The 14,405-nt window shown below is 37.5% G+C and overlaps 1 protein-coding gene across 1 annotated transcript; it reads right to left on the reverse strand.

Annotated features, from left to right (window-relative positions):
- Window positions 1-3,914: 3,914 nt before the first annotated feature.
- Window positions 3,915-14,066, reverse strand: LOC145676988 (uncharacterized). The gene is made up of 2 exons (XM_081747709.1): window positions 12,169-14,066; window positions 3,915-7,289 (listed from the first exon to the last, which is right to left on the reverse strand). The coding sequence occupies exon 2, from the start codon at window positions 7,285-7,287 to the stop codon at window positions 5,299-5,301; it is 1,989 nt and encodes a 662-aa protein (XP_081603835.1). The 5' UTR covers window positions 7,288-7,289; window positions 12,169-14,066; the 3' UTR covers window positions 3,915-5,298.
- Between the last annotated feature and the right edge of the window lie 339 nt (window positions 14,067-14,405).

Here is a 14,405-nt window from a genome sequence, read left to right on the forward strand (position 1 = left end):
TGGAAGAAAGTGAAGAAAAAATTATCCAGTACATTTACGTTTTGTCAGGCACACAGGCGCAGTCTGTACTTGTTTCCTAACGAATTTTAGCAACATAACATAAATGAAACATATGTACCAAAAAATAGAGGCAGTACAAACGGAAATTTTCATCTGTGACACATTTGATGAGAAATACAGTTAGATGTTACGTGCAAGCACTCTAAACATGTCCTATCCTGTAATTCTATTCGTATGTTTATGTAGGTGAGACTGAGAAATCAAGAAACAATAATAACTGGTTTTCTTCCAGGGGAAAAATCTAAATGTGAAGGAGTGTTACACTGGGACTTTAATTGCGTCCTTTGTACAAGATTAACAAGTAATAGCAATTTTTTAATTTATTTTAGTTCTTGGGGAGAGGAAGATGGAAGCGAACCCTCGTAAGGACCTCTGCAAGGAAACATGAATACTATCCGCCACTGTTTGTTACATTAAACAAGATAGTTTTATATATATATATATATTGAGTTTTAGTCAGGGTTTTCATTCTGCAGGAGAGGTGGGATAGTAATACCTGACGAACATTTTCTATTCTCAGAGTGTTGCAATGATAGCATTTCCTCCATTATAACTTGGCCAAGCTAGTTGCATTATATGTAAGGATTAAGTTAGCCTAAAAAGCTTAAATTTCTATGGCTGTTTTACTCTGTAGCCATGTTTCTCATTTTCGGTATACGGGACTCTGTGTCCGGAAATTTTCGATGGCTTCCAAGTCGGAAAATAAGTGTATCAAAGGCATATATATTATATCTATGTTTATATGAGGCATGGATCTACAGTTTAAACTGGGATATCGGTAACAACTTCATGAGCTTCCACCGTAAATCGAACCAGAGTCTCCCGCGATCAAGGCGTATGTGTTAACCATACAGCCACGAGGAAATTCACATAAGCACACACATATATATATTGTTGAGTTGATTTTGACTTTACCGTCTCTTTCAGCAGCGAGGATATATGAAATGTAGACCTACTGATTAACATGGAATCTGAACTACATGAGCTCGCGCCGGGAATTGAACCCGAGTCTTCCACGGCAAAGACGCGTACACTAGCCGCGGAGTTCACACACACACAAAAAATCAGAGTCCCCACACACCAAGGGTGAGAGCTGTGCCACTGAGTCACAGCGGCCACGGGGCTAGGTCGAGTCCACTTTACGTTCATAGTTTCTTAGTACATAAATGTTACGATTATGAAATAGATTTTCCTTAATGAGCTGTATAAAAACAAAAGCTTTCGAAATGCATTAAACAATTAGCTCGATTTGAGTGTGAACTTAAAGTTATATCAAAGTGTAAATACGGATACGCACCAAAGCTCGAAAACTTAATACACTATTTCTCCTATATAGTCAGCATGTATCAAGCAATCGTTCAGCTTTCATTTGAGAGGATGGAAATCGAAGGCCCCTGAACAACTATGTTACTAATGTGCGGAATGTATTTATCTTACAGTGAACTGCTTTGATGCCAAGGGCCTAACTCCAAAATTGAAATTTTCCAGGAGTGAAAGTTAAAGTTCAATATCTCATAAACAATCCATATTTATTTTATGTTGGGAACCAAAACCATAACTACTGTATGTAGTTCATTGTTTTATAACTTAGTGTTTACAAAAATCCTTTTAAAAAATACCTATTCATAGAAGTGAATGGTACTTATCTGTACTAGTTCTTAGCATCCAAGCAGTCCATTTATTGTAATACTAGCTTAATATACCCATTCTTCGCATGGGGGCTGTATTTGGAAGTCAACACCTGTGGAAGTATCACCATTCATTTCAGTGACCGCGAAAACTATGGATTTGACACTAGTATCAATCAATATGGGCTATTTGTACATGTCTCGGTATTCCTCACCCGCTGACACCCGGCCCGCATACAGTAGTAGCTGAATTTGCAAGCCATCGCTGATGGAAGTGTCACCATTGATCTCAGCGACCGTGAAAACTATGGATTTGACACTAATGTCGATCAATTTGGATTACTTTTACTACATGTCTCGCTAAACGCCACCCTGAGACCCCCTGGTTCCAATTTAGACAAAAACGCTTCGCCTTAGACTGGGACCTGGACCAAGGTATCCGTGACCAAAATTTGGTAACTCTCGGTCAACTTGTCTGGTCCCCAGGTCGGTCCCAGTAAACGTCCCCCCCGAGACCCCCCTGGTTCGAAATTTAAAAAAAAACGGTTCGTCTTGATCTGGGACCTGGACTAAGGTACCCGTGACCAAATTTTGGGAACTCTCGGTCCACTCGTCTGGTCCCCAGGTCGCACACAGACAGACAGACAAACACACAAACAAACTCTTTATTTTATTTATATTAGATAGATATACTATGTAAAATAGTCTCGTATCATAATATGTGATGTACAACAAATGTTACATTATATATTATCCGTAGCTCCTGATATGCTGCAACATATTAAAGCCTCAGAATAGTTGGGCAAGCGAATAATCCAGAAGTTACGTAACCCTATTGCGTTCATGGGAACGAAAACACAATAATTATAACTATGCTAAATTACTATAGACTACCAACTGCTCATTCAGAGAATTTGTGAAGTTCACTTTATCGCAATAGTTTTATACAAACTAGATTTAAACTGCGGATAATAGTTTTATACAAACTAGATAATCAATTATTATTATTATTATCATTATATTTGCAGTACAACCAAATACAACGACATTAACTATTAGTTCTAATTAACTGAATTGAGCTGAAAATTAAATCTTGATCTTTAAAGATTAACTATTAATTTTATGCGTTCTGTACCTTTCTGAAGGAATAAAAGCTGGAATTGGTTTCAAGGCTGTTTCTGAGTGAATACTTTCTTCAAAATAATATTAAAAATTATAGAAAGATTTTCGAGACATTCGAGTCGAGTCGAGATTTTTGACAGCCGTCTCGACTCGACTCGTGTCTCGACTCGAAAATTCGAGTCGAGAAATACGTTTGTCTCGACTCGTCTCAAATTTTACAAAGTGTGTCTCGACTCGAATCTCGACTCGAATTCGAGTCGAGTCGAGGCGACATTCGAGACATGTCTCGACTCGAGCGCATCCCTAACATTGACTGCCACAGTGAAAATGAGTGAAGCGATGTTCAAGCTGTAGATTTGATAGCATTAAATTTCTGAATCAAGTCCGATTGTTGCAACTTACCCCAGATGATGTTGCAATTTACCCCATGGGTGGGGCAAGTGTCAACAGTCGGACTTAGTTCAAAAAGTGGATGCTATCAAAACTGTCGTTCGATGTTTTGCACTTCTCTTTTTTTGGTATGTAGTTAAGGCATGTACCTTTTAGTACACTCAATATAGTTTTTATATCTATAATAATTTTCGAGTAAAAAAACAGACCTGAAAATTGTTGCAACTAGCCCCATCTTCCCCTACAATCACTTTTTCAAAAAAAAAATGTATAAAGCCAGTAAAGCAATTAACATGTAGGTCTATTTTCGAAGATAATATAGGAATTTTTCGTGCTGCTAATTATTTATTTTTAAAAAATCAGATGCTGAAACCAATCGATATAGCGCAGTTTAAGCAATTCAGTTTGTTTTATTTAAAAAGAAAACTCTCTATTTACAAATTTGATTGTTCCTATGTATTAGAGCAGTCTTCGAAAAATCAGTGCCTATTGTATTTCTAAAATATAGCTGGAGCCGCGGTGGGTCAGTGGTAGAGCGTTCACCCCTGGTGCATGGGGTCTCGGGTTCAAACCCTGCTCCCGCCAAGTGAACTTTGTGGTCGATAAACGCCGTGTGCGTGAATATTCTCGGGGTTCTCCCGTTTCCTCCCACTTTTTTCATTCCACCATTTCATTCATTTCTCATAATCACCGTCTCCTTTGTAATGCGTCGAGCGATCGAGCGTTTCGTGAGATCGCGGATCCTGGCAATCTTCGAGGCTTTCCTCAACTCTAATTGTTAGTAGTGGTGGCGGTTTTTTGTTTTTAAATGAAAAATAACGATTTTCGTAGAATAGATATATAAAAGTTTATTGGTTAAATTGAAAACGAGTACAAGGCCACTCTCGTTTTAATTGTAGTATAAGAACACTATACTTCTGGATCGTATAAGTAATAAATTCACGAATTAAAAAGTTTTATCTAAGTTGTCGTAGTGAAAAGTTCACTTATACGAATGAGATGTAAGAGCTAATGTTCACAGAATATAAAATTGAAACTTCAGTTCGTAAACTGAAGTGAGTCGAACACACCGATAGAGCAATGTATAGAATTTGGAATTGGAGACCGAAAAAGAGTGAAGTCAGAAACTTGTATTGACAATCTAATCGTGCTAAGTTCAAATGATGAACACACGCAGACACGCGGTACTGCTTCGATGGGGTTGAGACGTCGACTGACTCTTGGAGAGCGTCTCTAAGGTTTTAAACTACCCTTAGAATTGGGCGTTGGCTAATTTGCATATTAGCTCAAGTTTACTTTCTTTCTGATTGGATTTCAGAAGGGCGTATTCGCTTCTTCTGAGTTTTTAGTTTTGCGCACAGTGTTCCTATACTCTTACGAGAGGAAATTTGTTATACATAATTCCATATATGGTATTACACAAAATACATAACATTTGGGCTGGGAGGAAGCAGCTGCTTTCTTCTCCTACTCTAAAGTTATTATCTTTTCACTCGGGTTTACACATAAATGTTAACTAGTACCATTCTACATTCTTCACACTCTATAAGGTTTATTCTGAGAAACATTAGGAATAGTCATTCGTTAACTCACAGCTGCTTCTACCAGTTATAGATTTACAAAAGCTAATTTACAAGTCCTCCCTTATGGGAAAGGTTTCTATTTAATGTGTTTGCAGACCTATTTTTATAACAGTACCAAAAGCTGAATATTCCACAGTATTGTTCACAACTGTTATTTCCGTTCCTTAGACACTATATCTGTCTCCGAGTATGCAATTGAGTTGGTCTTAGAATTTTCTTAAGGAAGTACAATTTATTTTAATTGCGCTAAGAAAGTTCAGTTGCAACGTGTTGGCTATCCAACCCCGGATTCCTTCTTACGGAGAGGGTGAGAGAGATGAACTAACATAGCAGCTGGTTTGATGGGAAGCAAGGGGAAAAGAAAAGGGAGACGTGTTATTTCTGTTTCGTCTCTCCTGTTTCCCTGCGACATCCAAAAGAAAAAGAAAATTTTCATATCGAAAATTCGTGTACCTTACACTCCTCCCCCCTAAGAGAAAATTTTGCAACCGGAGGGCAGGAAAATTTAAAAAGTATTAGCGTATTTTGCTGCTGCGAGTCACCCTCTTGTTTATCAGTTGTGTTTCAGCTTGTGGTTCTGTGTCGAGCTCGGTCAGTTGCACCGTTTCTTGGCACACCCTGTATGTTGCATCGTATCCAGAGGAGTTCGTTTGAACATCTGTTATAATAGTAGGCTTGAAACATATTGACTTAAGACAATGTTCTTGACACCACCTTTTAGTTGGTCTACAGCATTTGCATTTACAATAACAATAGACACTTATTATAATAACAATTATTACACAGATAAGATATGTAGATATCGAATAACCTAACATAGATTTATCGTGATTTATCTTCCAATCCTGTTCTGTTATTAAATTTTCTATCTCTTCCACCTTATGACCTGCATAGACCATGTCATTAGCTTGTTTGATTACATTTACAATTGGTAAATCAAGTTTTAATTTATTCAATTTGAGTTTGTTTGTTTCTGAAAACACACAACAATCTAAAGTATCATTTAATTTTGGTATTATGTCTCTAATTGAACTATTTGTCTGATACACTTGTTGAGATTTAATTAAGGAATGGGTACCATAAGCTTGACATTCGTGACCTAATTTTACTTTCCCTGAACGACTGATGACAACAGTTTTTGTTATTCTTTCATTACATACAACTGTAAGCTTTTCCGGCTGAGGTGCAGCAAATAACCATTCACTGTTATCTAACTGAATCCATAATACACTACCTAATTGAACAATTTTCTTAGTACAATCTGAAGGAATAGATGTTATTTCATCTATCAACTTCATTTCACAGTCTTCTTTATTATGTGCGGGTTTTATGGGAAATGTTTGCTTACAAACACTCATGGAAGTAGTGATTGATTTACATTTAGAAAAAGTTATTTCATCGATTTTTCCATAATACTGCTTAGACGTGTCTACCAATAAAAAGGGTTTCTCAGGTTGAATGAAAAAGTAATTATCCTCGTTTAAAGGTACAGGAAATGGAATAAGTTTGTATACATTGTATCTCACGCCATCGGTTAGTGGCAATTGAATGATATAGATCAATTTATCATCATTAATGAACACATTTAAGTCCATTATGTTAAACAAAGCATACCCAACTGAGTTTCCTGGGGGAACTGGAATTGATAATCCTCGAGCTACATTGGAAGAACTTGCCTTAAAAAGATACATAATTTCTCTAGGTGTTATAATTTGAGGGGAAATAATACCTTTCTGCGCATGCAGAATCGATTGAACAACTGTTTCATAAGATTGTTCTAATTCTATTAGTAACATATCAATTATGTGCATATAGTGGTCCCAGTCGACCATCACTTCTAAGGTATTTATTTCCTTAGTTACTTGATAACCTCGTGCATTAATTTCGTGTTTTACATTTTCAAAAGCCTTTTGCAACACTTTTTCATTTGACTCTATTGAAAGAACTGTGTTGTTAATGGTTTTAAGTGTTGACTTAACAATTAACATTGATTCCTTAGTAATTTTCAGGAAATCAGACTGCTCTGATTGCAATTTATTTATTTGAGTCATATAGTATTCTGCGTCTTTTGCGTCTAATGTACCAAATAAGATTTTACTCATTTCACCTACGAAATTAAATACACCACGTTTACTTCGTACTTGAGGTCTTACTATTTGTACCACCAAAGATTGTAAATCTTTTATTCTATTGAACCTCCTCTGGATTGTGTCTAACCTTGGTTCCTTTCGAGCCCGGTCTACATATACTACTCTAGACTTATATAGGTCAGTGGCTTGACTTATGTAAGTCTGTACATGTGTTACAGCTTGATTTAAGTTTGTCAGATTGAAGAAAGTGACAAGCTTCCATTCGTTATTACATAACTGAACTTCACCCTCGAATTCATAATATAATCCGGGTACTTTGTCAAGTGATTGAACTTCAATTATGTCTTCTGTTGCTGCCCTTGCTGGGGACAACAGCAGCATAAGTGGCAGGAGTAATAATATAAGCATTTTCATACCTGCAAGGAATACACAGTGAAAAGAGGGATATAGTTTTTTTTTTTTTTTTTTTTTTTTTGTTAGTAATAAGGCTTCAATCGGTTAGCATGTACAACTACTGGCTTTTTCTTGCGTTCAATAGTGCAATTTACTCCTTGAACCTTTAATACAGTAAAGGGCCCTATAAATTGCGAATCCAATTTTTTTTTATCTACCTCTCCTAACTGTTTCATCTCTCAATAACACCTTATCTCCGGGCTGGAACAACTCGCCTTCAGCGTTTGCTGTTCTGTCATAGTATTGCTTGTTTCTTTCTTTTCCTTCTATTAATTTATGTCTTGCCAAATCATAACTTCTTTGCAAACGTTCACGCAATACTTTGACATAGTCGTCATATGCATAATTAACCTCATTAGGTTTTCTCTGTAATACTCCCGGTATGTTGGCTAACCTACCATACATTAGCTCATGAGGGGTGTATGATGTGATTGAGTGAGGGGTCGTGTTGAATGCAAATGTTGCATAAGGCAGCCAAGTATCCCAATCAGTTTGTTTTTCAGATACGTAATGACGAAGATACTCGCCTAAGGTGCGGTGCGCACGTTCCACGTAATTCGTTTGTGGCCTGAAAGGGCTTGATTGTATTTTCTTAATTTGAAGTAATTTGCATACCTTTTTCATAATGTCACTGGTAAAATTTCTACCTTGGTCTGATAATATTATTTGTGGAATTCCATAAACCAAAATGATTTTTTCTACTAGTGCTTTTGCTACTGTTTCCGCGTCTTGTTGGGGAATAGGCACAGCGACTAAGAATTTGGAGAGTTCATCCTGAAAGGTCAGAATATATTTGTTTTTCTCTTCTGTTTCTGGGAAGGGGCCAACTATGTCGATTGCAGCTTTCTCAAAAACAGACTGTGGAGTTGTCGTTATAGTCATTGGCATTTTGACTGCCGGTTGGTTCAATTTGTTTAATTGACACGAATTACAATGCCTGATGTGCATTTCCACTTCTGTGGTCATATTAGGCCATGCTGTTTGCGGGATGCCATTAAATTCCATGTATTGCTTGATTTTTTCTATAGTACGTTTAGTTCCTTGGTGACCTGCCAATTTAGAGTCATGAAACTCTGTAAGTATTTGAGATCGAGTATCACTATCTAATAGTTCGACTTTTGGTTCAGATTCTAATTCTTGGATTCTACTCATAGCGTCAGCGTTTGTGTTCTTTACGCCTGCGCGGTAAACTATTTCATACGTGTACTCTTCCAAGTAAATACGCCATTTTAATAATCTACTACTTGGATCCTTTACATTAAAAACCCACAGTAGTGGTTTGTGATCTGTGACAAAGGTTGTCGGTCTATTTAAGATATAGGGGCGAAATAATTTTGCAGCCCACACTATTGCAAGAAGTTCACGTTCAGTCGTAGAATAATTCGTTTCTGCTTTATTTAGCGTTCTGCTGGCGAAACCAATAGGTCGATCAGAACCTAATTTACCTTGCGAGAGAATACAGCCAATGGAAAATTCACTCGCATCTGTGGTCAAAATAAATGGCTTACTAAAGTCGGGATATTGTAACAACGGAGGGGAGGTTAGTTTTTCCTTAAGTGTTTGGAAGGCAACGATCTGCTCGTTACTCCACACAAATTTTATGTCCTGCTTTAGCAGTTTTGTCAATGGCTTAGCAATTTTGCTGAAGTTTTCTATGAATCGTCTATAATAAGACGCAAGGCCTAGAAAAACTTTGACATCTTTGGCACATTTAGGTGTGGGAAAATTTAAGACCTTCTCTACTAATCGAGGGTCCGGCTTCAAACCTTCACTCGTTATTTTATGTCCTAAATAGGTTACTTCTTTTCGTAGGAATTCGCATTTGTCTGGTTGTAGTTTCAAATTATGTTTTCGAAATCGGTCGAACACTTCCTGCAAGCGACTGATGTGCTGTTTAAGATCTCTAGAATAAATACAACAATCGTCTAGATACGCGAAACATTTCAAGCCAGTTAATCCTGAGAGGACAATGTCCATTAGTCTTTGAAATGTAGCAGGTGCTCCACATAAACCAAAAGGCATACGATTAAATTCATAGTGCCCGTACGGAGTACTGAATGCTGTTTTACACCTATCTTCAGGTTTCATTTTCAATTGCATATACCCGCTGGCTAAATCAAGCGTACTGAAGTAATTTGAGTTTCCTAGCTGATCTAAAATTTCCGTGATAAGCGGAAGTGGATAGCAGGGTCTAAACGTCATTAGGTTGAGACGTCTATAATCGATTACGATACGATATTTTGGTTTCCCTGAGGCGTCAAGCTTTTTAGGAACTACTAAAATTGGGAAGTTCCAAGGACTTTTACTTGGAGAAATAATTCCTTCGTCAAGCAATTTTGAAATTTGCTTTTGTACCTCTTCCTTATGAGCTTCTGGAATGCGATAAGGTTTTTGGGTTACTATGGCTCCTTTATATTCCGGTTTAATTGGAATTGAATGTTCGATAGTGTCTGTGTAAGTTAACTTATCTCCCTCAAGATAAAACAGATCGTGATATTCTTTACATAATTTTAGAATAGCGGATCGCTCTTCTTCGTTTAAATGATCTAATCTTAAATTACGTTGCAACAAGTTTAGACGTTGTTCTAATTTACTAGTATCATTGTTGCAGTCATTTACTGAACAAATTGTTGGAATATTGTCATTTGCTTGACAGTCGGTGACAATTTCAATGTTTAATGTAGGGATGGTAACTTCCTTTTCTTCTTCGTTTACATTTAATAGGCACGAGAAACATTCGTGATTTTCTGCTTTTACCAACGCTTCTGGCAAAAATACACCTTCATCTAATTGTAATTTTGGAATAACTCCTACTCCGTTTTTGTCCACTGCGATTTTTACTATCATTTCGCATCTAGGAGGTATTTTATATTTTCTACTACTGGGTAATTTTAATTTCAACCCTTGGTCGAAATAAATTTCACAGTTATGTTTCGTGAGAAAATCTCTGCCTAATATTCCCGAATGAGAGGTGTTGACTACTTCGTCTGGCATTACATGAAAAGTATGTTTTATCTCGTGACCGCTAATGAACAAATGAAGATCAATAGTCCCTACTGTGTGAGTTTTAAAGTTATTAAAACCTTGTACAACTGTTGATTGACAACGTCTCACTTTTCTCAACATGTCATCACTTATACTACTTAAATTTACATAGCTGATATCAGAACCAGTATCTATAAGCATTTTTAACCCTTTACTTAGTTCTTTAAATTGTACCAAAATTTTACCTTTACTATCTATCACCTCTTTTCGTGTTTCTTTTGGCTGATGTTCTTTACTTTCAATGTGTGTTCTATTATGGGAACATCTAGTACACCTTTTATTTTCCTTGCAACCATGAACTGATTAAGATGTTGCAGGCTGCGAACAACATCTTTTTATTCGTTTTCCTGTGGACAGCGACTTTTACAACAATGGGACTTAAGAGTCAGGTCCTCCAAACAATACAGTGTGCTATCTTCGCTGTGGCCAACTTCACTTTCATTTTTGCGGTTAACCGACTTATCATCAGGGGCCTCACAGCAACTTGTACAACAAGTACAAACATCATCATTTAAATATTGCAACCTGTGGGAGGAGCTGTGGGGGGTTTTTCCCCCTTCGTTCCTTCGTGGAACGGCATCGGAACGCACACTTTTCCGGGACTTTCCGTGGGTGAAATGTGCACGATTTTCACCACTTCCGGAGAATTTTCTTGGTGCTTCGTTTGAGCCACCTCGATTGTCGCCATTATATTTGCGCGCGCGACTTTGGCGATTAAAATTACTACTACTACGCATTTGATCCGGATTGCCGGGGAAGGGTTTTAATTTCTGAGAGTTCCAGTGACTCTCTTCTTCGAGACAAAATTCAACAATGTCTCCGAAAGACAGAAGTTCTGAACTTTTCCCCCTTACAATTAACTGCATTCGTTCGTCTGCTAGTCCTTGTATAAAGGAAGCTCTAGACAAATGATCTATTAACGCCAATGCTCCTGATATTTCTTCATCTGTGCACACACGAGATGCTGCTGTTTTCAAATCTGATTGTAATGCATCAATCTTACTTGCCCATGTGCTTATGGTTTCGTGTTTTGTTTGACGTGCTGCAAACAACGAACATGCATAGTATTCAATAGATCTGCGAGTTTCGTAGTTTTCTGTTAAGATTTCTTTAATTTTTGCCCATGTGTTTGTGGCTGTACGCACTAACAATCTACTCCGTGGTTCGCCTATTATTTTTGACTTAATAAACTTAAGTAACTTATTTCTATCCCTAGGATGGACTAGTTCTATCGCAGTTTCACAGCTATCAATGAACTGTTTCAATTTAGCTCTATCACCCGAAAATGGTTCAGTAATTAATTTCAATGCTTCACCTAAGCTACAATAATCATTGGGATTATTACTTTCCTCATTTGTAGTTGAATTACTACTTTCTGAATTTCGTTCGCTAGAACTAGTCGCCATTCTGAGGGCGGAAGCTTGTACTTTCTAATTTACAAGAAAATAATAAGATAACACAACAACCAATTTTCCTTCCTTCTTTTTAGATATTGAAAACCCGTATAATTCAAACATGAATTTGTCCCGCAGGACCTCCTCCTCGGAAGGATGAGCTCAATACCTACTGCCCCACAATTTCTAACCTGTATAATTCACGAATGAATTTATCCCGCAGGACCTCCTCCTTGGAAGGATAAGTTATGAAATTTGGGCCTCACAGACTTAATTACTCACTTTTGGCCTAGGACTAGTAGTAATTATCTGTGCACTCCGCGTGTTACACTTGAAACATAATCCTATCTTCAAGGAAACTGCTTTCACAATACTGATAATTTAAATGAACTTTTGTACTCACCCACTGCAATAAGGCGCACTAGATCCTACACACCTGATGTTGACGGTGATTAATGGGTACCCTTTGAGATCCTGTTGCCTAGACTGCACGGGGGCGTTGAAAAGGCAGGGTGTATACTCTGCCGTGCTGCTATTGTATCTGCGATGACGGTGCTGACCAGTGCCTGGCGCTGCTACACTCGGCCTGCTGCTACTATGGTACTGCTAGGGGCGTCGAACCAAGATGCTGCAAGTTCCAGTTGGATGCCTGTTGACTCCACCACGCTGTTGTCTGTTTCACACTTAACTTCCTTCTCTCACAATCTGGTACTTGCACTTATATCCACTGTTTTTGGGGGCTTTTCAGTTCCTTGCCGACCTACTCTTGATTTTCTCAATGCAAGAGTCGCACTCCGGGGAAATCTGGTTGCTGCGTTTGCCGCCACTGTTCTTCGAACTTGTATTTGGATTGTCTTATTAAATTGCTCTATCGGTTCCGCGTGTCTGGTATGATGTTATTGAAGAACACTTCTAACAATGAGAGTGTTGCCTTTGATCACGCCGGCTGCCACCAATTTAATTTTGTAATGCGTCGAGCGATCGAGCGTTTCGTGAGATCGCGGATCCTGGCAATCTTCGAGGCTTTCCTCAACTCTAATTGTTAGTAGTGGTGGCGGTTTTTTGTTTTTAAATGAAAAATAACGATTTTCGTAGAATAGATATATAAAAGTTTATTGGTTAAATTGAAAACGAGTACAAGGCCACTCTCGTTTTAATTGTAGTATAAGAACACTATACTTCTGGATCGTATAAGTAATAAATTCACGAATTAAAAAGTTTTATCTAAGTTGTCGTAGTGAAAAGTTCACTTATACGAATGAGATGTAAGAGCTAATGTTCACAGAATATAAAATTGAAACTTCAGTTCGTAAACTGAAGTGAGTCGAACACACCGATAGAGCAATGTATAGAATTTGGAATTGGAGACCGAAAAAGAGTGAAGTCAGAAACTTGTATTGACAATCTAATCGTGCTAAGTTCAAATGATGAACACACGCAGACACGCGGTACTGCTTCGATGGGGTTGAGACGTCGACTGACTCTTGGAGAGCGTCTCTAAGGTTTTAAACTACCCTTAGAATTGGGCGTTGGCTAATTTGCATATTAGCTCAAGTTTACTTTCTTTCTGATTGGATTTCAGAAGGGCGTATTCGCTTCTTCTGAGTTTTTAGTTTTGCGCACAGTGTTCCTATACTCTTACGAGAGGAAATTTGTTATACATAATTCCATATATGGTATTACACAAAATACATAACATTTGGGCTGGGAGGAAGCAGCTGCTTTCTTCTCCTACTCTAAAGTTATTATCTTTTCACTCGGGTTTACACATAAATGTTAACTAGTACCATTCTACATTCTTCACACTCTATAAGGTTTATTCTGAGAAACATTAGGAATAGTCATTCGTTAACTCACAGCTGCTTCTACCAGTTATAGATTTACAAAAGCTAATTTACAAGTCCTCCCTTATGGGAAAGGTTTCTATTTAATGTGTTTGCAGACCTATTTTTATAACAGTACCAAAAGCTGAATATTCCACAGTATTGTTCACAACTGTTATTTCCGTTCCTTAGACACTATATCTGTCTCCGAGTATGCAATTGAGTTGGTCTTAGAATTTTCTTAAGGAAGTACAATTTATTTTAATTGCGCTAAGAAAGTTCAGTTGCAACGTGTTGGCTATCCAACCCCGGATTCCTTCTTACGGAGAGGGTGAGAGAGATGAACTAACATAGCAGCTGGTTTGATGGGAAGCAAGGGGAAAAGAAAAGGGAGACGTGTTATTTCTGTTTCGTCTCTCCTGTTTCCCTGCGACATCCAAAAGAAAAAGAAAATTTTCATATCGAAAATTCGTGTACCTTACACCTTCAGCCTAACCGGCATAAGCGTGGGACGTAAAACTCAAAGATTTCATTTCATTTTCTAAAATATAGCTGTATTGATTTATTGATTTATTGGTAACCTTCAGTTTGTTTGAGAGAAAATTATTACAAGAACTAAAAAGTGTTTCTCTAGTAAATACGTTTTCATAGTTTAGCTATTTACGTTACTAAACAAATTTGGTTTTTTTAATACATAAAATGGCGCCCGTATATATATAGGGTGTAACTTAATTAATATAACAAACGTCGTTAGGTGATTCCTGACACCGAAATAAAACAAAAACTATACAACAACCTGGGTGTAACACCCGAAAAT

Source organism: Thermobia domestica, unplaced genomic scaffold (assembly GCF_964235325.1).
Source record: "Thermobia domestica unplaced genomic scaffold, izTheDome1.hap1.1 HAP1_SCAFFOLD_501, whole genome shotgun sequence".
In the NCBI taxonomy this organism is placed as follows: domain Eukaryota; kingdom Metazoa; phylum Arthropoda; class Insecta; order Zygentoma; family Lepismatidae; genus Thermobia; species Thermobia domestica.

What these genes read in the sequence shown, in the direction of transcription:
- LOC145676988 (XM_081747709.1), bottom strand. Translation starts at nt 7,287, where the DNA reads ATGAAAATGCTTATATTATTACTCCTGCCACTTATGCTGCTGTTGTCC.